We start from the raw sequence: 24,963 nt of genomic DNA on the forward strand, positions 1-24,963 counted from the left end.
CATTACCTTGCCAACAAAGGTCGGTCTAGTCAAGGCTATGGTTTTTCCAGTGGTCATGTACGGATGTGAGAGTCGGACTGTGAAGAAAGCTGAGTGCTGAAGAATTGATGCTTTTGAACTGAGGTGTTGGAGAAGACTCTTGAGAGTCCCTTGGACTGCAAGGAGATCCAACCAGTCCATTCTAAAGGAGATGAGCCCTGGGTGTTCACTGGAGGGACTGATGCTGAAGCTGAAACTACAATACTTGGCCACCTGATGCGAAGAGCTGACTCACTGGAAAAAAACCCTGATGCTGGGAAAGAATGAGGGCAGGAGGAGAAGGGGACAGGAGAGGCTAAAATGGCTGGCTGGCATCACTGGCTCGATGGATGTGAGTCTGGATGGACGGCGGGAGCTGGTGCTGGACAGGGAGCCTGGCGAGCTGCAGTCCACGGGCTCACAGAGAGTGGGCACAGCTGAGCGCCTGAGCTGACTGACGACTGGAAGTCTGTGCCTTTTGACCACCTTCACCCACTTTGCCCCTGCTGCCACACCACCGCTGGTGACTGGTGACCACAACGCTGGTCTCTTCTACAACTGTTTTATTTTACATAAGAGTGAGACTGTACAGCATTTGTCTTTCTCCAACTTAGCAAAATGCCTTAAAAGCCCATCCAGGTTGTAACAAGTGGCAGGATTTCCACCTTCTTTAATAACTGAGTAATACTGCACTGTGTATACGCATACCACACTTTCTTGATCTGTCTGTTCATCAGTGGAGACTTCCGCTGCTCCCCAGCCTCGGCTGTGGCGACTGCTGCTGCAGGGAACCTCAGGGTGCAGACGCCTCTTTGACGCAGTGCTTTCATTTCCTTTGGGTGCATTCATTCCCGGGGTGAAACTGCTGACTCATAGGAAAACCGTACTTTTATTTTTCTGAGGAACTTCCATACTGTTTTCTACAGTGACTGTATCAATTTAGATTTTGCACCAATAATGTACAAGGATGCTCTTTTTCTCCACACCCTTGCCAGCATTTGTTATCTCTAGTCTTTGTCGATGGCCATTCTACAGGTGAGGTGGTTTCAATTTGCATTTTCCTAATGAACTATGGTGTTGGAGAAGACTCTTGAGAGTCCCTTGGACTGCAAGAAGATCCAACCAGTCCATTCTAAAGGAGATCAGCCCCGGGATTTCTTTGGAAGGAATGATGCTAAAGCTGAAACTCCAGTACTTTGGCCACCTCATGCAAAGAGTTGACTCATTGGAAAAGACTCTGATGCTGGGAGGGATTGGGGGCAGGAGGAGAAGGGGGCGACAGAGGATGAGATGGCTGGATGGCATCACCGACTCGATGGACATGAGTTTGGGTGAACTCTGGGAGTTGGTGATGGACAGGGAGGCCTGGCATGCTGTGATTCATGGGGTCACAAAGAGTCAGACACGACTGAGCGACTGAACTGAACTGAATGATTCTGGAGGGGCTTCCCTGGTAGCTCAGACAGTAAAGTGTCTGCCTACAATGCGAGAGACCTGGGTTCGATCCCTGGGTCAGGAACATCCCCTGGAGAAGGAAATGGCAATCCACTCCAGTATTCGTTCCTTGAAAATCCCATGGACTAAGGAGCCTGGTAGGCTACAGTCCATGGGGTCGCAAAGAGTCAGACAAGGCTGAGCGACTTCACTTTCACTTTAATGATTCTGGAGGTGGAACATCTTTTCATGTACCTGTTGGCTATTCCCATATCTCTTTTGGAAAAATATCTATGCGGGTCCTTTCCCCATTTTTACACTGAAAGACTTGCTTTTGTTTGGCTGTTGTTGCTATTGAACTGTATGAGTTCCTTACATATTTTGATGAACCAATCCCTTATCAGCTAGACTATTGCAAACACTTTTTCCCGTTCTGTTCCACGTCTTTTCATTTTGTTCACTGTTTCTCTTTGCTGTGCAGAAGCTTTTAGCTTGATGTAGTCCACTCGTTTCCTTTCGTTTTTGTTGCTTGTGCTTTAGCACATCTAAACCAGCACTGACAATGCCAGTGCCAAGGAGCCGTTTCTCCATTGTTTTCTCCTACGAGTCTTACGGTCTCAGGTCTTACATTTATGTCTTTAATCCATTCAAGTTAATCCTTGTGGAAACGGATCTAAGTTTTGTTCTTTCACATGTAAAAGTTCAGTCTTGCCAGCACCACTTATTGAAGACTGTCTCTTGTCTTTTTAGTATTCCTGACTCCATTGTCAAATATTAGTTGACCTATGTTTGGGCTTATTTCTGAGTTCTCGATTCTGTTCCATTAGTCTATTTGTCTTTTTCCATGCCAGTACCATACTGTTTTAAGTACTGTAGCTTGAAATCAGAAAGTGTGACACTTCACCCTTTCTTCTTTCTCAAGATTCCTTTGGATTTTCAGGTCTCTTGGTTTCATATAAGTTATAATACTTTTTTCTACTTCTATTCGGAGAAGGCAATGGCACCCCACTCCAGTACTCTTGCCTGGAGAATCCCAGGGACGGGGGAGCCTGGTGGGCTGCTGTCTATGGGGTCGCACAGAGTCAGACACGACTGAAGTGATTTAGCAGCAGCAGCAGCAGCAGCTACTTCTATTTAAAAAAACTGCCACTGGACGCTTAATAGGGACTGTGTTAAATCTATAGATAGTTTGGGGTAGTAGGGAAATTACAACAATATTAATTCTTCCAGTACATGAACACAGTACACCTTTCAATTTATTTGTGTCTTCTTCAATTTCTTTCATCAGTGTCTTGTAGTTTTCAGAGCAGAGGTATTTCACCTCCTGGGTTAAATTTATTCCTAAAAATTCAATTGCTTTTGATGCTATTGTAAATGGAATTGTTTTATTTATTTTTCAAATAGTACGTTGTTAGTATACAGAAATATTACTGATTTTTCAGCAATACTTTATCATATTCTTCAATTTTCCTCAATTAACTGATTAGATCTAACAATTTTCTGGTGATGTCTTTAGTACTTTTCTCTATATAAAATCATGTTATCTGGAGAAACAATTTTACATCTTCCTTTTCAATTCTGATGCTTTTTGTTGCTTGTTTTGTCTAGGACTTCCCAGTGCCATGTTGAACAGAAGTGGTGAGAGTTGGCAAGCTTGTGTTGTTCCTGACCTTAGAGAAAAAGTTTTCAACCTTAACACTTTGCTGATTTGGGATGAGGAGATTGAGTGATAGTGGTCAAAAGGTACAAATGTCAAGTTATAAGATAAGTAAATACTGAGGACTCAATGTACAGCACAATGCTCAGACAGAGGACCCCTTGAGACCTGACTCGCCTGCCCGTCAGGTCTCTCCGCATGACCTTGTCATGGGTGGGATCTCCCGTGCTGGCTCCCGGCATCCACCACTGCTGCATGGTATTTTGAAAGTTGCTAAGAGAGTAAATCCTAAAAGTTCTCATCACAAGAGAAAAATTTATACAATTGATTTAAATAATTATGGCCAAGCTACTATTTTTTTTGCCCCCTTTAGACAGCAAATTCCATTACAAGTGAATTCATATTCCATGCTTATTACAGCAAATGCTAAGCTTATAAAAGATCATTTGTAAGTTTGAGTAGAATAATTGGAAAACTTAAAATGATGACTCTATGAAAAAACAGAGCTGAGTGCTTTGCTAGACCCCATTTCAGCTACCAACTTCTTATGTGATAATCTACGTGACCAAAGATAATATGTTGGGGGAGGGGGAGGAAAAGCCAATAATAAAGGGGATTAGTAAAAACAGAATAAATGTCTATTACTCCCTGCAACAGAAAAGCAGCCAAACAAGCAGAGGATAATCGGCTTAAACTGGACTAGAATCAAAGGGAGTTGCGGCAAAACCTCCCATACAAGAAAACTAAAAACTTCCTGTTAATATTTCTTTCATCTATTTCTTATTTTAAAAGCAACTCATATAAGAAGACTATAAACACACCTATAAATCCTCAAAATCCAAAAACCACCACAATGATGTACACTTGACTAGCTTTGCCTGTGTGGGTTTTTTTTTGTTTCAGTCTGTGCATTTTTACGTGGTCACTGTCTTGCAAACAGTGATGATATGCATGGTTCTATAACTCACCAAACTCTAGCAAGCACAACGGAGTATTACTCAGCCATTAAAAAGAATACATTTGAATCAGTTCTAATGAGGTGGATGAAACTGGAGCCTATTATACAGAGTGAAGTAAGCCAGAAAGAAAAACACCAATACAATATACTAACGCATATATATTGAATTTAGAAAGATGGTAATGATAACCCTGTATGCGAGACAGCAAAAGAGACAGAGATGTTTAGAACAGTCTTTTGGACTCTGTGGGAGAGGGAGAGGGTGGGATGATTTGGGAGAATGGCATTGAAACATGTATAATATCGTATATGAAACAAATCGCCAGTCCAGGTTCAATGCAGGATACTGTATGCTTGGGGCTGGTGCACTGGGATGACCCAGAGGGATGGTATGGGGAGGGAAGAGGGACGGGGGTTCAGGATGGGGAACACATGTACACCCATGGCGGAGTCATGTTGATATATGGCAAAACCAATACAATATTGTAAAGTAATTAACTTCCAATTAAAACAAATAAATTTATATATATAAAAAGCAACGCTATCAGTTAGACATCTATTTTGGATTTTTACACTGTTTCCACGTTTCCTATTATAGCCAATGAAGAACATGAAAAAATAGCTAAAATAAGATTAGAGTAGAAAGACCAAAATTTAAATAGCATCTTCTCGTTCTTAAAATAAGAAAAAATATTTATGATGCACAATCTTTAGCAAAATGACTTCACACATATGAACACTTCCAGCACTACAAAAGCAAACAAAATAAAAACCTTTTAAAAACAAAAAGAACAGTGACTGAACTTGTTCATTTTTAAACTTCTACCTGAACTGTTGTGTTAGCCAACCTGCCTTTAAGCACCTTCCTGCTTCCTATCAAATTGCTTCTACCCAGAATTTCCTGTGCCGAGCCCTGCTCTCCAGCGTCTTCCAGAAGTAAAGCACAGCAAGTCCTGAAGCCCTGCCTCTGTCCCCTAGCTCCCCCAGACAACAGTGGAACCACACTTCCTCATCTGTGGGCTCCTCGATGGCCAAGACTGGGGTTCTCAGATGTTAGTTTGCATTAGAATTACAGGGGAGTGGGGTCTTGTCAGAACGCAGCCTGCTGGTCCAACCACAGACGTTTCTGACTCAGGAGGTCTAGGGTGAGTTGCAACCTGCGGTACTTCTAACTAGTTCCCAGGGGATACTGATGCTGCTCTGAGGAACCAATAGCCAACCCAGCACCGACTCTTGCAAGAAGTCTTCTCAGTTTTCATGCCTCTCAATGACCTCAGCTGTCACAAGTGTCGTCTTGATAAACTATACCACACGACTTAACACGCTTATACTATACACCCTCATGGCTGTACTCTCCTGGTTTCACATCTTCTTTTCACACCACAAGACTGTGAGTCCCTCAAGGGCAGTAAACCCAAGAAACAGCACTCTTGTGACTTAAAATCATCCCAGGATGGGCACTCAGATACGCAGACGTGCTTTCACTATACGGGCTCTGAGTTCACAAGCAAACAATGTGAATTTTAAATCTCAAGCAAATTTAACTGTACTAAAATGCCCTATTTTTAGACATTATGCTAAGGTGGGCTTCCCTGGGGGCTCAGTTGGTAAAGGATCTGCCTGGAATGCAAGGGACCACTTATACTGCAGGAAGACCTGGCTTCCATCCCTGGGTCGGGAAGATCCCCTGGAGGAGGGCATGGCAACCCACTCCAGGATTCTTGCCTGGGAAATCACATGGACAGAGAAGCCTGACGGGCTACAGTCCATGGGGTCGCGAGGGTCAGACACAACTGAGCGGCTGAAGCAGCAGCAGACATTATGTTAGATGTTTTCAAATACACAATGTCAACAAATACTAAAATACGTTTAATCCTTAGATTATGTGTTTATCATCTGTCTTCCTCTATCAGAAAGTGACCATGAGGGAATCGAGCTTATAATCCTTGTTCTCCAAAACTACACTTCCGGAACATGTACGCAAGCTGAATAAACACCTAGAGAAACGAGTCGTACCTGGCCACATTCCAGCTACAACTCACCACTGAAATCAACGTCTCTAGAAAAGATTATTCAACCTTTGGTCAAATCATCCAGATCAATGTTACATCTTCAGGATGTTTTAAGGAGTAGATTAAAACACACACACACACACACACACACACACACAGAAGCAGTTAGATTGCTTATCTTTCACAGGTTTTTTATTTTTAAAAATCTGTTATATGAAACAAAATTTTAAATGCTGAAAAAAGTCTATTAAATAAATAGATGCAATGATTTCTATTACGCATTTTTTCTATATGTACAGTTAACAAACAAAATTTTTATAAGGAGAAGCACTGACCGAAACAAGGTCTTTTCAACACTCTGTCAGCTCATAACATTTTCACTAGTTAGAATCCCTTGCGAACAAAAGTTTTACTTAGGAAATGTAGTAACACTGTTGAATGCACAGACATTAGCTGCCACCAATAGGAATTTTACAGATAATATATAAAAACTGCTTCAATCTAGTCTGTAACAAAGCTACTAAATTTACTTGAATTAATTTCATAATCACTAACAAATTTATGATGATCTGATTTAATCTTTGAAATTATCAAAATCCCCATCAACTTGATTGGATTGCTGAGGAGCTCAAACAATCTCTAAAAAGAATATATGAAAGACACATTTTTAACAGCAATATTTAAAATTAACAGAATTAATGAAATATATCAAATAATCCTTTACAAATGAATTAACATCAACTTTATCCCCCTTCTACTTACCAGATGGTGAACTCATGTTTATTTATAACTCAGATCAAGGCACGTAACATTCAACACATTTTCTGTTTTCCATTATGAAAAAAATATGCAAGCTCTACATGAAAATGTAACTTCAGTTTTTGAGAGAGCAAGTTCAAGGAAAAGAGATAAAGTGCCCAGAGTGAAGTTCCCAGTAAACCATTTCAATTATGTTTATTCTTACTCATGGTATGTATTAATGGGTCCACCCTTGTGGCTCAGATGGTAAAGAATCTGCCTGCAATGCAGGAGACCCAAGTGTGATCCTTGGGTGAGGAAGATCCTCTGGAGAAGGGAATGGCAACCACTCCAGTATTCTTGCCTGGGAAGTCCATAGGGTCACAAAGAGTCAGACACAACTGAGCAACTGATACACACACACCTCTTAGTGGCTAACACATCACTGATCAGTGTCTTTCTTATTTTCTGAAATCTTTTAACACTGCAATTCATGCTTTGTTAACTTAATATCCTGCTATGTTACATATACTAGCATAGAAACTTGGAGAAGGCCCTGGTACCCCACTCCAGGATTCTTGCCTGGAAAATCCCATGGATGGTGCACTGCAGTCCATGGGGTCACTAAGAGTTGGACACGACTGAGCAACTTCACTTTCACTTTTCACTTTCATGCACTGGAGAAGGAAATGGCAACCCACTCCAGTGTTCTTGCCTGAAGAATCCCAGGGACGGGGGAGCCCGGTGGGCTGCCGTCTATGGGGTCGCACAGAGTCGGGCATGACTGAAGTGACTTAGCAGCAGCAGCAGCTACTTCTATTAAAAAAAACTGCCACTGGAAGTTTACTAGGGACTGTGTTAAATCTATAGATAGCTTGGGGTAGCATGGAAATTACAGCAGCAGCATAGAAACTGTATGTCATATAACAAGCAGGACTGATGCTACCCAATCCACATTTTAGGGTGCATATAGTAGGTTTAAGGGACATAATATAAATCTCACTAGTTCTAAGTATGAAATATCTAACAGTTTTATTTGAATGAAAATTAAATTCCATCTCAAGAATCATGGAGAGGGGAAAAAAATACAGTAACTACATTCTTTGAGAAAAAAAAAAAAAAAAGAAACCATTCATGTAAACATTGAAGGCAGCTAACAGCACCAATGTTTTCATTCTTAATTACCTGACATTTACAGATACATATGATAGTGAGATGGTCTGCAACTATATTTTAGACATAGAAATATAATAATAATAATAAATGTTGGCCAGAAAAGATGGCACTGCTACTTATCATTCTTAAATAATTTGGGTTCAGTCAATCACTCTCTTGAATAGACAGTTTCCCTTTACAAAACGAATTATCACAGTCACATCTGGGGGGGTTTAAACAAAATCCACGTATTTTAAGTTTTATTCTACTACCAGAAGATTCCAAATAGAGTCATGCTGACGTCTTCACGCACCCCTTCTAATACCACCAATACTATCAACTAATATTTGTGACCCTTCTAATACCACCAATACTATCAACTAATAATCGTGACCCTTCTAAAACCACCAATACTATCAACTAATAGTTGTGAGTGAAGGAGCACAGTGGAGGGGTCAGCTCGTCCCTCGCCTGCCGAGATCCTCGAGCAGCACTTAGGGTGTGCGCTGTGCTCCATCTCAGACTGCTCTTTCAAAACTCGCAACTAGCTGGATCTGCATCATATCCTAATGTTTGTTTATTAATTATATATTTGTACTCTGAGATTTGTGTAGATGCTGAATAGTTCATCAGGCTGAGTCTTGAAGAGTACCAGCTGGGCCCGTCAAATTTACTTTGCATAAAATTCAGCATAAAATGTAACAGTTAGTGGAACAATTCACAACCTGGATGATTTTCTTTCTTCCCTGAGTTTTTCCCAAATGGAAGTAGAGCTGTGAGAATGTACAGGCCTCAGTGCTTTCTGAGGAAATGTTTATATAGTCTCTAAAAGAGTACAAGAGCTTATAAGGGAAATAAACGCTATCTCCAATTTCCAAACATTACTGAAAATCAACTGTTTAGGATTTAGGATCAGAGGTCAACCTTCAAAAGACAATTGGCCTCAAAAGTGCAGATAGAACTTGATGCATTTAAAACAAAAACGGTAAGAGTGAAGACTTCTGAAATTTAAATCCCTGCGGCCAGGCGGTGGTTCGCCTTCCCCAAACCCTCCTCTCTCCCACTCAGCGCAGGCAGTGGCCGCCGTCTGCCTCACAAGACCAGCTGTCCCGGTCCCCTCACAAGCCCACCCTGGCTCACTATCAGCCTAACTAGGATAAAGCAGAAACTTCTCCGTCTTCTTCTATTTGATGGACTGTGAATTCCTTAGAAACTTGATAATTCCAGGACCTAAGAGGTGCTTCACACATACTTTGCTGAGTAAATAGAAAGCCAAGGTCTCTCAAGGGATTTTAAAACATGTATTAAACAACTCCTTCCTTCAAGAAGCTTTTAAATAACTATGGGGGAGATAAGAAGAACATAAGTAGTCCTGGTGTCAGTATAACCTGATCACCAAGTGTAGTGAAAGGGTCAGAGTGGGTCACTTGGAGGAAGAGAATGTAACCTTCCCTGATGTAGTCATTTATTAAATAAAAACCACCCACAGTGGTGTTTACAGAATCGCCTAGTATGCACCAAGTGCGCCGTTAGGTGAGAAAAACCAAAATAACCACAACACACTTAGTCTACGCCCCCAACCTGCTCGTGGAGTTACCGCCCAGTAATTCTATCAAGAACTAGACACTGATCCTCCAGGGATCCCTACGCTTCTCCTGGCACAGTTTCAACACCTACCAAGTGAACCCAGGTTTAATCCCCATTCATGTAACCAGATGTAAAGGGTGAATGTATGTGAAGTGCCTTGAAAACTACAGCTGCACTGTGGTCATGATATTAATCCACTCTAAATATTATCATAATTTAAATAAAATGTGCCATTCATTCTCTGTTTTTTAAGCACTTTGCCTTCTAAGCACCAAGCAAACAGTAGATACTGAGTAAAATACTAAATGAGAGAGAAACTAGCTTTTTTAATAGCACAGAGTCATCATTAAAACAGTAAACACATTCAAGCAGTATAAAAGCTGGCCATTTAAAAGGCAAATGTGATTGTGTAATTTAAATAACCCTTTATTTATTTGTTTAAAAATTTGCATTTTCATATATCCTTCTCTAGGCAGAATATGCCTTTACACAATTTTCTGCCCCATAATGTAGATCATTTCCATGCGAGGCTGGTTTCTCAGTGTTTAAAAAAATAAATATTTATTGAGTACTTACAATGTGCAAGGTATTGTGCAAATGATTTATTACAGCACAGCTTTCGTTACTTCATTTTCTTTCACCAAACTGACACAAAGTGAAATAATTTGGGCAGGCTCGTCTCATTTTCAACAAACTGTCCTCCAAGATCTTTCTAGCTATCACACTTCCTCGTTCTGGGTTTACGCATGGAAATGCAAACACTCCCTAAAAAATCCTCCCCACAAAAACTGTCTTCCTCAAGACATTTCCAATGAGAGGGGTTGGGAGCAGAATAAAGTTTACTTGAGAAAAAACAGAATTTTTTTAAAAAGCATAAGAAGACAGCGAGGGAAAAGACACAGGATGTTTCAGAGAACCATCACTACTTCAATCTGTAACCACACAGATGAAATCAAGACATTTAACTGGCTTTCTACATCTCAAAGAAGATTGGGCAGTGCTTTCTCATGCCACTCACGCAAGCTCATCACTACATTTTGCCTTTAAACAGCCTGCAGGGGCCAGGCTATAGAATCTCACTGAATTTGAAGGGGGTGCAGATACATTCTTGCGATGAACTCTCTGGAAAAGGAGGCAGAAAGGGTCTTTGCAGACCCCAGCCCTGGCGGCAGAATTAAAGGCTCTTTTCACGCCCTTCCACTGCCAACCGCCTCACCCTGGTTCCTACTGATGCATCCTGTGATGTGGTCACTTCTTGGCCTGCTCTCACCACTGGACAGTGAGCCCCAAGGGGCCGCTTCACTCACATTCTCAGTTGTAGCAGCAGTCTAGCCCTGCACAGGGTCACTTTCAAAATCATCTTCCTATAAGAACAAGGTTTTCTTCCAGCATAACTGAGTCCTGTTTCAATCACACATTGCTATTCTTAATAATCATTTAACTCCTGAGTGTACGTATCAAGTATTTTAAAGGATTATTTGGTTAACTAGTATAGAGAACAGATTCAGGAGATATGGAGCGATGCATTCAAATATTTGTAAACTTTAAAAGAAAACTATCCCTGTCATGCTAAAGTGAAGGTGAAAAGTCACTCAGTCGTGTCTGAGTCTTTGCGACCCCATGGATGGTATCCATGGAATTCTCCAGGCCAGAATACTGGAGTGGGTAGCTACTCCCTTTTCCAGGGGATCTTCCCAACCCAGGGATCGAACCCAGGTCTTCCGCATTGCGGGTGGATTCTTTACCAGCTGAGCCACAAGGGAAGCCCAAGAATATTGAAGTGGGTAACCTATCCCTTCTCCAGAGGATCTTCCCAACCCAGGAATCGAACCCGGGTTTCCCACATTGCAGGCGGATTCTTTACCAGCTGAGCCACCACTAGAATAGGCTGCAATTCCTTTCATTTTCTAAGTATGCTCAATTTTGTATTTAACGGACATCACATATATTTTTTAACTTTGTATTTTATATTGGAGTGTAACTGATTAACAACGTTGACATCATGTAATTTGGGATCATTATATAGCAAGTTGAAATTTGCATCTTGCCTTAAGCACAACTCAGTCATACTTAAAAGTTTCAAACATCTCAAATTATTTTCAAATGTGTAAGGTTTGTAACAAATGAAATATGCCATGCCAAGCTTTATTCTTACTATTAGTGCTATGAACCTTTTGAAAAAAACACGCCTCTCTCTGATGTATGTATGTTCCTCTCTCTCTCTCCTTTTCCCTCCCTTTCAAGCCACACACACAGGCACACACATTCATACCCACCCCTGGACATGTACTTTAAAGACCATGTTGTGCTCCAATATCCAGAGCTCTCTTTTTAAAAAATTAACCTCTTTCTTCTTATAAAAATTATGTTAGAAAGTTACAGAAGCTTTCCTCTGTAGAGCAAGGAAAGTTGGCCTCAAGCACAATACTCAGTAGCATAGTTCTAACAGTGTGATATTTTAATGATGATCACTTCTGAACTTTAAGTGTAGCATTTTTGTCACACTAAAAAACTTCCAGAAAAGCAGTATACACGTTTGCTTATATAAAAGTTCTCCATAAATTAAAATTATATACAAACTTTAATTTCTACTATAAAAACAACCATCACAGAAATGAGAAGTCATAATCAGCCAAATATAAATTCATCTAAATCCAAAATTAAAACACTATCATATCCAAAGCCAATATATTAGTATAGATTCAACTTGGGGGAAATTCATTTGACTTCACATGTTTTTTTTTTCCGAGTCCACCTCCCATTTTTCATTAATATAACCATATCCTAAGTTTATGAGTCTAAATAAAACATCCAATGCAACTCAGTTTTCCCACTGTGCACATGTAAAACTTGTTTCAATATTACATTTTTCAAAATGTAATAATGTAATAATATAAATATGTTTTTGAAATATATATGGAATATTTTTAGAATCAATAATCATAATTGCATAAAATCAAGTCTAATACTAGCTTCCAGATTTTTCAATGTGGTCATATCTAAATAAATTTTCAATTTTTTGACCAAAGATTTTTTTTTTAAAGATCATTCTTTTGTATTTATTTCCTCTCATTCTAACTTATTTTATCTTTTTAAGCAGAATAAAATTCTTACAGAATTAATGTACTAATATTTGTCTACATTTTACTTTTAGCATTTTTTGTTAAGTGATAAACACCTTTTTTGTCACCATGAAATAGAGAAAAATCCAGCACTCAATCTGAATGAGGTCTTACCTTCTGATTTCTTGTTTTTCCGCTTCAGCCATTTTTCTACAGTCTCTGCACTAACGCTTTCAGACACAAATTCATCTAATACCTGAGGGTGGAGAGAAAGATAGGCCTTCACTTTTTCATCTGTCAAATCTGTAAAAGAATTGAACAGAATAAAATTAACCAATGTGACATCTTCGTTTACATCAAAGATATGGAAAAATGACACATTATGCAAAAAGATCTAGCACATCAGTATTTTCAACGATATACATAAGTACAATGGACTACGATTCAACCATAAGCGGGAATGGAGCTCAGTTACGACATGGAGGAACCTTAAGAGCAGCATGGCGAACAAAATCAGCTGGACACGAAGGGCGAGTATTATGTGATTCCGCCTATGGGAAACCTCTGGACCGGGTAAACTCACAGAGACAAAGCAGGTTAGTGGCTTCCAGGAGCTGAGGAAAGGAGAATGAGGAATTCTTTGCTTTGCGGATACAGAGTTTCTGGTTTGGGAAGTAGACAGACAGGGGTGATGGTGGCCCACATTGTGAGTATCATTAATGGCACTGGATTATATACTTGATATGCTTAAAATGGCAAATTCTGTGTTATTTACGTTTTACCACTTTGAAAAAGTAGAAGAAAAAGTAAAGTTAGAACTTCAGAAATTTTAAACTATGGATATTTCATCACGTTACACAGCTGTTTTCCAACAAGAAATGTCAGTGTTGTCTTTGAATCAGTCCTGTGTTCTAATGCTGTGCGGTTAAGCCTGACAAAGCGCTTCTACTGTACTAATTATCATACATTTAACACTTATCAAAAGTGAAACTCTCGTAAGAGTATCAAACAGGAGAGTAAAGTGCTAATAGACTTCGGGGGCTAAAAATATGGCTAACGAATAAGTTCCTATCTTTTGCTGTTTACAGCACAAATTCTCCTTTTTCTCAGGGCCACTAAATCCAATGACACAACTGACTTCAGTCCAAAATAATCTCAACATTTTTTCATTGATATTCAATATATATAGTCCATTTCACAAAAGTAATCTTCAAAGTCTAACAATAACTGTTGAATAGACACAGAATTTTCAAAGAACTTTTGCAGATCTTCACTTAAAAAATATAAAATCATACACTGTCAAACTGTTGCTTTAGGTTGGTATGCCATTTCACTAAAGCACTCAAAATCACAGGCTATCAGTAGTCATTAGTCAGTGATTTTAATTATTTAAAATAATTATTCAGAGTACTACTGAATACTCTGTGAATTATTCAATAAATTACCATCCTTAGGGACGGTTAGGTGGAAAAGGCAATGGAAATTCATACTTTTAGATGCAGAAAAAACAAGACCAAGCATATCGTTATGACTTCAGAGAACAGGCTACATGCCTGCAGCACCAGGCAAGGCACAGAACTTATACGTATTAATTAATTCTGCTGGGGACTAAGTCACAACTGCATGATTCCACAACAGAATGGTATTACTGAGAAAGCAAATGATTTATTTCAATGAATTCAACGATTAGTTAAGCACTTGATTTAAATGATATAGATCTCTTATACATAATTATGTAGTTGAATTAGATTAATAAAGAAACAAGACCCAGTCCATGTTCACCCTGCAAAGAGCCTCAGGGATGTAAAATCCAATTTGAGAAATTCTGTAAGGTACTGAAAGATATGAGACTCATTAAAGTAAGAGAGAGCTCTCTCGACAAAGCAGGTTAGAGTCTCCAGATACAAAAGGCACAGAATAGAAGTAAGCTGAGAACTGATCTGACCTCAAGAAAACAAAGTAATGTTCCCACTCTGATTATGCCCATAGAAATGGAACTACTTCAACATTTGATTCCTTCTTAAAGCTTCCTTGTATCACTTTTGTGACATAATATGGTTCCTATCCTAACTTTCTATTTGCTCTTCACCTCCGCTTTCTCTACAATAATCTACAATGATGGCAGCAAAATCTGAATCAAGAATCTTAGTATATTTTTGATCTCTAGTTTGGAAATTCTTCCATCACCTCAAGCTCCATCTTGACTCAAAACCATGTGAGTCATCTCCTTCCCACTTATTCCCAAAGTGATTTTAACTCTTTTTTCCTGTTACTATTATTCTCCATTCTTCCAGAAACTCAGGCTGAAAATGTAAAGTCATAATTGACTCACTGTCACCTCATTTCATCTTGGTGCATATTATATGTACAAGTCCTATTTGCCAAATTACATATCAGATAAAGGAACTCTATCTGAGATATACAAAGAATGCTTAAAACTTAACAAGAAAAAAAACACAATTATAAATGAGTCAAAGAGTGGACACTCTGTCAAAGGAAGATACAGATATGGCAAATAAGAATATGAAAAGATGACCATTTGTCACTAGTGAGTTAAACAAAAACGAGATTCCACTATCTAATAGAGTAGTTACAATCCAAAAAACTGACTAATACAATAATACAGAAAGAAACTTCACCTCATCGACTATTTGGTTAGTTCATTGCCATAAGACAGGATACATGCTTAATTTGTTCCCCTTTATTGACCAGTTTTTACAATGAGTTGGTTCAGTAGCTTTCTCCTGTAGGTGAAGAACTAAACATTTTACTACTAGGAGCCCATGCATGCATGCTCAGTCGCTCAGTCATGTCTGACTCTTTGCGACCCCATGGACTGTAGCCCACTAGGCTCCTCTGTCCATGGGATCTCCAGGCAAGAATACTTGAGTGGGTTGCCATGCCCTCCTCCAGGGGATCTTTTCAACTCAGGGATCAAACCTGTGTCTCTTGCATCTCCTGCACTGCAGGTGGAAGCTTTGCCATTGAGCCACCAGGGAAGCCCAGATATCTCACAAGAAATGTACAAGCTACTGCATTTTAAAGTTTCTTGGAATGTTCTTCTCTAATTATGTCACTGACTCAATACACATTTAGGTTTACCTCTGATGGTATCTATAAATGTGTCTTTATGACAAACTGTTATTCTAAAAATGGGTATCTACCTGCTGGAGAATTTTTTTAAATTCTGGAATCTTGCCACTTTAAGATTCATTAAAATTAGAAAATCCCCTTCAAATCAGAGGCTGAAGGACTACTGTTTTTCTCAGAGGGATACTTTTAAATTAATTACAAGTACTGAAGGATCTATTGCTAGAAATAGGAAAAAAAAAACCCTCAATTTTTCAAGTATTAACTCTGCTATCTTAATTTGCAGATAAAATCTATATTATTTGTCTGTACTCTTTTTGCAAAAGCAGTGGAAACCGCATGGCAGGAGCCCAGCACCCTCCCCCGCCCACCCCTGCTCCTGAGCCCCTATTTCACAGCGCCCTTCTGCTGCTGCTGCTGCTAAGTCGCCTCAGTCGTGTCCGACTCTGTGCGACTGCACAGATGGCAGCCCACCAGGCTCCCCAGTCCCTGGGATTCTCCAGGCAAGAACACTGGAGTGGGTTGCCATTTCTTTCTCCCCATAATGCCCTTATGCTACCCTAACTCAGCTCTGCTCTGTCTTAAAAGAACTCTTTTCTCTGAGGCAGGGTGTCTTACCTTCAAGTCTTCTCCTGCCCCATTATCCAACTCAATAGAGTTAGTTGAGTAGCTAACCTCAACTGGATTAGAAGAAACTATATATTTCAAAATTCTAAGGTATATATTACTAATAATCTTTTCTCTGATTCGTCACAATAATTGTCTCAACTTCATATTTTCCCATATACTTACTCCAGGTGTAAAGAATAAGTAAATAATTCTAAGCTTCTTAAAGTCTTCATTCAACTGTTAGATAGCTTTGGATTAAAAATAAGCAACCAGAAAAAGAAAAGTAAAGAAAAGAAAAAACTTCTCATGCTATTAAACATTGCACTGTGATCATTCAATCGTCAAGAACAACCTGAGCTAAGACAGGGCTGAAACACGTGTCACCATGAGGAGTCGCGAACAATGACACATGATTAGCTGAGAGAACACATGATTCTTGGTGGACACTATTAACTCTTCAAAAGACAATGCGTGGGCTTTCCTGGTGGTCCGGTGGTTGAGAACCCAGCTTGCAGCGCACAGGACATGGGGTGGATCCCAGACCGAGAAGACACCATGTGCCGCAGAGCAACCGAGCCTGCGGGCCTCAACCACCCAGGCACACGCTGCAGGGCCCACGCCACAATGAGAGAGTCTGTGCCACCGCCAAGACTGAGCACAACCAAATCAATAAACACGTATGTTTTTAAAAAGACCATTGAAAACATATGTTTTAAGACGTAAACTTTCTAAATGTAGGGGAACAACATCTGTCAAGTTAAAAGAAAACAAGGTATCTCATGTCATGCTCAGCAGCAGTGGGTGGTCACACTGCTCAACGGCAAGGCTTTGCTAAAGGCTGTGTGTGTAAGTGTGTACGCACAAGTTGCAGGTGCTCATTCTCCTGGGTTGAATATACATGTCGAGGAGAGTGAAAAAGTTGGGTTAAAGCTCAACATTCAGAAAACGGAGATCATGGCATCTGGTCCCATCACTTCATGGGAAATTGATGGGGAAACAGTGGCAGACTTTATTTTTCTGGACTCCAAAATCACTGCAGATGGTAACTGCAGCCATGAAATTAAAAGACACTTACTCCTTGGAAGGAAAGTTATGACCAACCCAGATAGCATATTCAAAAGCAGAGACATTACTTTGCCAACAAAGGTCCGTTTAGTCAAGGCTATGGTTTTTCCAGTAGTCATGTACGGATGTGAGAGTTGGACTGTGAAGAAGGCTGAGCGCCAAAGAATTGATGCTTTTGAACTGTGGTGTTGGAGAAGACTCTTGAGAGTCCCTTGGACTGCAAGGAGATCCAACCAGTCCATTCTGAAGGAGATCAGTCCTGGGTGTTCTTTGGAAGGAATGATGCTAAAGCTGAAACTCCAGTACTTTGGCCACCTCATATGAAGAGTTGACTCATTAGAAAAGACTCTGATGCTGGGAGGGACTGGGGACAGGAGGAGAAGGGGACGACAGAGGATGAGATGGCTGGATGGCATCACCGACTCGATGGACATGAGTTTGAGTGAACTCTTGGAGATGGTGATGGACAGGGAGGCCTGATGTGCTGCAGTTCATGGGGTCACAAAGAGTCGGACACGACTGAGCGACTGAACTGAACTGAACTAATGCACCACCTTCTTTAGCCAAAATGAAGCGCAATTTAGCAGAGGAATGAGCTTAATGTCAGGCAAATGGGCCTTCTGAATCCTGCACTCAGCTTTGTACACTTTCCCCCTCCTGAGTATCTCTCTCTCTATCTCTCTCTCTCTCTCCCATCTCTACTCCAACCACGTGATCTCCTTGCTTAATAGAAAGATACAACAGCTAGAGCATCAGTTAGTCACTGTCTGCCCCTCCCCACAACACTTCTCAGTATGTAATTCCAGGGTATTATACAGGGTATGATAAAAGTTGGCTTAAAACTCAGCATTCAGAAAACTAAGATCATAGCATCTGGTCCCATCACTTCATGGCAAATAGATGGGAAAACAACAGAAACAGTGGCAGATTTTACTTTTTTGGGCTCTAAAATCACTGCAGATGGTGACTGCAGCCATGAAATTAAAAGACACTTGCTCCTTGGAAGAAAAATTATAACCTATCTAGACATCATATTAAAAAGCAAAGACATTACTTTGCAAACAAAGGTCCATCTAGTCAAAGCTATGGTTTTTCCAGTAGTCATGTATGGATATGAGTTGGACTGTAAAGAAAGTTGAGCACCGAAGAATTGATGCTTTTGAACTGTGGTGTTGCAGAAGACTCTTGAGAGTCCCTTGGACTAAAAGGAGATCCAACCAGTCCATTCTGAAGGAAATCAACCCTGAATATTCACTGGAAGGACTGAGGCTTACGTTGAATCTCCAATACTTTGGCCACCTGATTTGAAGAACTGACTCATTTGTAAAGACCCTGATGCTGGGAAAGATTGAAGGCAAGAGGAGAAGGAGATGACAGAGGATGAGATGGTTGGATGGCGTCACCAACTCAATGGACATGAGTTTGAGTAAGCTCCGGGAGTTGGTGATGGACGGGGAGGCCTGGCGTGCTGCAGTCCATGGGGTCACAAAGAGTCGGACACGACTGAGCCACTGAACTGAACTGAGGACTAATAATCCAGGGCATCATGTGCCTGGCACAGAGTAAACGCTCAACAAAAATTGGTTGAATAATGCATCTTAGCACCAACACTATAAGAAAGGAAAACAGACACAGAGCAGCTTGAAAGCCAACAGTGAGCGCCGCGGAAGCAACCGTCCAGGCTGGACAAGACTACAAGCCCGGGAGCCCACCTAAAGCCCGCTGCCTCCTGTTCTTGACACTCGCCCTGAGCTTATTATGCTTTAGTGGGATTGCTACTGACCACTGCTATCTCCCAAATCGGAACCATAGACACACTTCACTTCAGATTCTAGACTGAGAAACCTGACGCTAAACCTTGGACTTTGACACGAAGGCAGGAAGAAATCGCCGGAGCAGGAACCACTTGGAACCACCGGTTAGACCTGAAAGTAAGTCTAATTTGAGACCCCATTTTTCCCCATGCTTCCTTCATTTCCTCAAACGTGCCCAGCCCTTCCCCATCCGCCGTCTCCTCTGGAGCCCTTCCCCATCCGCCGTCTCCTCTGGAGTCTGCCCTTTCACGACTTGTCTAAGTGAGACATTTAGCTGATGGAAAAGCAGTTTTCTCAGAGATAACTGCCCTGACCACACGCTCTACGTTCACTCCACTGCTCTACAGCTCTCTCTCACTCCACATCATCCATCCCAAGCTGAACTCTATTTTCTCATTGTTCTGTTATTGGACTCCAGCCTCTGCGGGTAGACGACGAGCTCCACGAGGGCAGTAGCTGGCCTGTGTCACTCTCCACTGTCCTCGGAGCGAGGTCCTGGCCACAAGCAGGACAGACGACACACCCACCTGAGCCTGCTCTGAGGGTCTGCCTGCAGGCTTGGTCTTTGGCTGGCACTAGAGAACTTGGCTTGGAGCGTGTTGCCAGTGAGCTGCTGGGCCCAGAATGCTTGTGCAGTGGGATTTATGCCAAACACCTGCTTTCATTCTGGGAGTCTGTATTCTGGACAGCTGCAGGCAGAGCGTGCCTATGTGAGGAGCCCACAGCAAGAACACCAGTGCTGAATCTCTAGTGAGTCTCCCTAGTCAGCAGTATTGCACACGCGCCATCACAGTCATTAATGGGGGTGATCAGACGCGCCCTGTGTGACTCTGGGGGAGGACTCCTGCCAGATCCCCTGGTCTTCACCCTGTGCACCGCCCCCTCCGCTGGTTCGGCACTGCACCCTCTCCTGCCTTAAGAAGTCTTGACCGTAAGCATGACTATGCATCCCGGAGCCCCAGCAAATCACTGAGCTTAGAAGCAGCCTTGGGAATCCCCAGCACAGGGACCATCAACAATAATAAATGAATGCACAGACATCGCAGACATGCAGCCACGCGGCTGGAAACTGTGCCCAGTCCTGCAAGATCACACAGGCACCCAGGTCGGAAAGCAAGTGTCCCAGCGAGGGGCCCCACCTCTCAGCGGCCCGAGACCCCCACTCCTCCTCCCTGACACCGGATGAGATTCGTTTCTTTCACACTACTGTCCTGTTTCTTTTCCCACTGAAACAGCTTAAATATACTGTTTTCTGAAAAATGAGAATTTTTTATTATTATTATCCAAACATGCTTTTCTAATTAAGACACCCTTCAATCCACCTCTAATGAAGCTCCAAGTCTGGAAATAGATCCCTGTATATACTATAATATGAACCTTTTAAGTCAAAATTCTTCCCCACAACATATTGGTGTACATGAGCTCATAAACATAAAGACTTACAGAGCAGTTCCTTCTTCCATTTATCAAATAAGGGAAGCGGGCAGTGAGCGCTAACATTCATTTCCTTTGGGCTTCTTTATTTAAAAAGGCACAGTCCCGTATACACAGTGCATAGAGATTACCCAGTAAGAGACGTAATTGGTTTTCAGCATCAATAAAATGACCCGAAAATTATAACAAAAATGAACAGGCGAGATGCTTTTTTGGACTTCTGTCAAACCCCATAGGGAATGATACCATTCTTTTTAACCAAAAAGGAAAAACAGGGAGCAGAGTGAAAATGAACGCCATGTCACTTTTCACAGAAAACCCTAAAATTCATGGGACCCACTCCCAACGAGCCCAGGCAAAGTTGATAGAGAACAATAAAGCTGGAGACACCACAATCCCTGATTAGAAGTGTTATTTCAAAGTCAGAGTAATAAAAACAGTATGGTACTGACATATAAGGCTTCCTGGGCAGCTCAGCCATAGAGCATCCACCTGCAATGCAGGAGATGCGGGAAGTACAGGTTTGATCCCTGGGTTGGGAAGATCCCCTAGAGAAGGAACTGGCAACCTCCTCCAGTATTCTTGCCTGGAAAATCCCACGGACAGAGGAGCCTGGGGGTCTGCAGTCCACAGTGCGGCAAAGAGTCAAACATGACTGAACACCCACTCACTGACAAATAGACAGACAGACCAATGAGACAGAAACAAGAGCCCAGATATAAACCTTCACATATGGAGTCAACTAATATTTGATGAGAGAGTCAAGAAGACTCAGTGGGGAAAAGACAGTCTCTTAGGTGAACAGTGTGGGGAAAGTTGCATGACCACATGCAGGAGAATTGAAGGGGACCCCTATCTCACACCACTCATGAATTAACTCAAGATTGAGTTAAGACTTAAACAGGAGATGGGAAATAACAAAACTTCTAGAGGAACACACAGGTGAACGCTCCTTGATGTGATGTTGGCAACGTCGTTCTGGACGACACGAGCGACAAGAGCAAAAATAGAAAAGGGGGAACTGCAGCCAACTAGGAAGCTTCTGAACATTGGAAACCATCAGCCAAACCAAAAGGCACCTACAGAACGAGAGAAAAACATCCATCTGATAAATGGTTGGCATCCACAACATAAGAGGAATTCATCCACCTCAGTGGCAAAAAAAAAAAAATCCAATTAAAAAATGAGTGTAGGACCTGAATAGACATTTTTCCACAGAAGACATACAAAGGATGAATAGATGAATACATACAAAGGTACCAAACATCACTAATAATCAGGTGAATGAAAATCTAAAGCACAGTGAAGCGTCACCTCAGCCTGTTGGTTTGGCTGTTATCAACACGACAAGAGGGAAGGTGATTGTACTTGTGCACTGTTGGTGGGAATGCAGACTGGTGCAGCCAGCATGGAAACCAGTATGAAGGTTCCTCGAAAAGTTAAAAACTGAACTCGCACGATCCAGCAGTCGCACTCCTGGGTATGTATCTGAAGGAGATAAAACCGCTATCTTTAAGAGACGTATCTGGGGGACTCCCTGGCAGTCCAGTGGTTAGGACTCCCTGCTTCTATCCAGGGGCACAGGTTGGGTCTCAGGTCAGGGAACTTATATCCTGAAAGCCACAGGGTATTGACATAAAAATGAAGAAGAAGAGATATATCTGTGCTGCCTTTTTTTACACAGATCCATTAGAACAATTTTTTTAAAAAATTTTTAATTGCAGGATCATTGCTTTACAATGCTGTATTGCTTTCTACCATACGACAGTGTGAATCAGCCGTAAGTATACATGTGTCCCCCCGCTTTTGAGCCTGCGTCCTGACCCACCCTATCCCACGCCTCTAAGTTGTCAGAGGGCACCAGTGAATTTCCTGTGTCACACAGCAACTTCTTGCTAGCGGCCTCGCTTGCATTTGGTCACGGGCATGTTTCAGCGTCCCTCTCTGAATTCATCCCTTCTTCCCCCTCTGGGTCCACAAGTCTGTTCTCTCTGTCCGTATCTCTATTCCTCCCCTGCAAACAGGTTCATTAGTGCCATTTTCCTAGATTCCATATCTATGCATTAATAATGCATGGTATTTGTTTTTCTCTTTCTTTCTAGCTTATTTCTCTGTATAATAAGCTCTAGGTTCATCCACCCCTCTAGAACTGACTCCAGTTCATTCCTTTTTCTGGCTGAGTGGTGTTCCATCCCAGGCATGTACCACAGCTTCTTCAGCCACTCACCTGTCGGCGGCCGTCTAGCTTGTTTTTATGCCCTGACTGTTGTAAACAGCGCTACAATGAACGCTGGAGCACGTGTGTCTCTCTGAGTCATGGTTTTCTCAAGGCGTGAGTCCACAACAGGCTTGCTGGGCCACATGATTTTAGTCCTAGTTCATCGTCGTCTTTGCAGCACTATTCATAATGACCAAATCATGGGACAACCTTAGGGTCTACCTCAAACGAATGGAGAAAAAGGATCACACACACAACACACACACACACACACACACACACACACACAATGGAATATTATTCAGCCATAAAAAGCAAACAGAGCCTGCCTCTGTGGCGACATGGATGGAACTTGAAGACATCGTGCTGCATCAAATATGCAAGACAGAGAAAGACTAATCCTATATGATTCCACTTGCATACGGAATCTAAATAAATCAGACTCACAGGGCAAGTGTTGGCGGTTGCCAGGGGCTTGTAGCTGGGGGCTATGGGAGATGTTGGTCACTCATCTCCCGTATGTGTGTTAGTCACTCAGTCGTGTTCGACCCTTTGCAACGCCACGGACTTTAGCCTGCCAGGCTCTTCTTTCCATGGGATTGTCCAGGCAAGAATACTGGAGTGGGTTGGTAGTCCCTTCTCCAGGGGATCTTGTCGACCCAGGGATAGAATCTGGGTCTCCAGCATTGCAGGCAGATTCTTCCATCTGAGCCACCAGGGAAGCCCTTTGGTCACTGGTCACAAACTTTCAACTATGAGATTAAACAGTGAATAAATCTTGGGGATCTAACAGACAGTGTTGGGACTATACTTAACAGTGCTGTATTATACACATAAAAGCTGTTGAGAGTAGATCTTAAAAGTTACCAACACACACACACACACAAAGGTAATTAAGTGAGGGGATGGAGGTCTTAACTGACCTGATTGTGGTAATATTTTCTCAATATATAAGTATCTGAAGTCATCATGTTGTGAACCTTAAGGATGCATATACATCTACAATACTTCCATAAAGCTGCGGAAAATTTTAAATGTTCTATAATAATTATTCTTGCATTCTAATTATCTATTTGTATAACCTAAATAATTTATTCCACCCAGGTAAGAATCTTCTTTCTTGCTGAAAGAAGATTTGTCTATGACCTAAAAAGGAGTCATTAAATGAAACTTAATTGAATATACCACTAGGATTTTGACCTACATAACTGATTACTCATTCCAAGTGAATTCACAGCCTGGGGAGGGTGACTTGGCTGCAGAGAAGACATTGTTTCCATCATTTGTAATTTGCATTTATCAGAAGGCAAATCCCACACTGCTGTATTTCTAAATCAAAGTGAAATTACATGTTTTCCCTTAGCCGAGGGTTATCTATGAGAGTTTCTTGAATTGAGAAAGCCAAATTTTTATTAAGTTGCTCAAGGTGATAAGACAAAGAGGAAAACAATGACTTTGGAGTAGAATTACACGAGTAAGCATCACAATGCAAACCTTTACCCTTCTCATGACTCAGAAAATGACAGTACCAAAGTGAAGCCTAACACGGAAGCAGACCCCCAGCCATAGGCTATGCAGCGTAGAGGGTTCACGACTCTCACCTCTTTAACTCAAGTTCAGCTAGAAATTCAGAGTAACCTGGTGGGGCATCTTGGTCCTCCAGGTTCTGAGTCACCATAAGCTCAGGCACAAGCAAGTTGCTACAACTCCTAGGCCTCACTGTGCTCACTAACAGACACGGCGGCGACAGCTGCCCTGACCCCACGGGGATACGACGCATGGGAAGAGCTGCACGTACAGTATGTTACTAATGGAAAATTATCCAGTAACGTCCACCTTCATTGAAACAGTGGGCACCTTTCCATCAAGAAGCATTATGAGACTTAAGATTTTTACAGATATCTAATTATGCTACTGTTTAAATGTAATTCGAGTTCACAAAACCTGTATTTACCTATATTTAAGGAACATTTCATCTAGGTGTGTTTCAGAATAGTAACACATTTTACACCTACCCATGAGTTCTTAAATCAAATCGATAAAACGTCTAGCTGCCACCGTGTTAACTAAAAAGTGCATTTGAATACTGACCTCAAAGGAGCCAAACAGGTC

The 24,963-nt window shown here is 41.5% G+C and overlaps 1 protein-coding gene across 4 annotated transcripts in view; it reads right to left on the reverse strand.

The window, feature by feature from the left end:
* The window catches only part of PDE10A (phosphodiesterase 10A), a 581,099-nt gene that overhangs the window by 141,877 nt on the left and 414,259 nt on the right, over positions 1 to 24,963 (reverse strand). For all 4 annotated transcript variants that reach the window (XM_042253703.2, XM_012183244.5, XM_042253702.2 and 1 more), the window contains one exon: positions 12,796 to 12,924. In XM_042253703.2, coding sequence (XP_042109637.1) covers positions 12,796 to 12,924 — 129 coding nt within the window. The remainder of the gene's footprint in view (positions 1 to 12,795; positions 12,925 to 24,963) is intronic.

This window comes from Ovis aries, chromosome 8, assembly GCF_016772045.2.
Source record: "Ovis aries strain OAR_USU_Benz2616 breed Rambouillet chromosome 8, ARS-UI_Ramb_v3.0, whole genome shotgun sequence".
Classification (NCBI taxonomy): domain Eukaryota; kingdom Metazoa; phylum Chordata; class Mammalia; order Artiodactyla; family Bovidae; genus Ovis; species Ovis aries.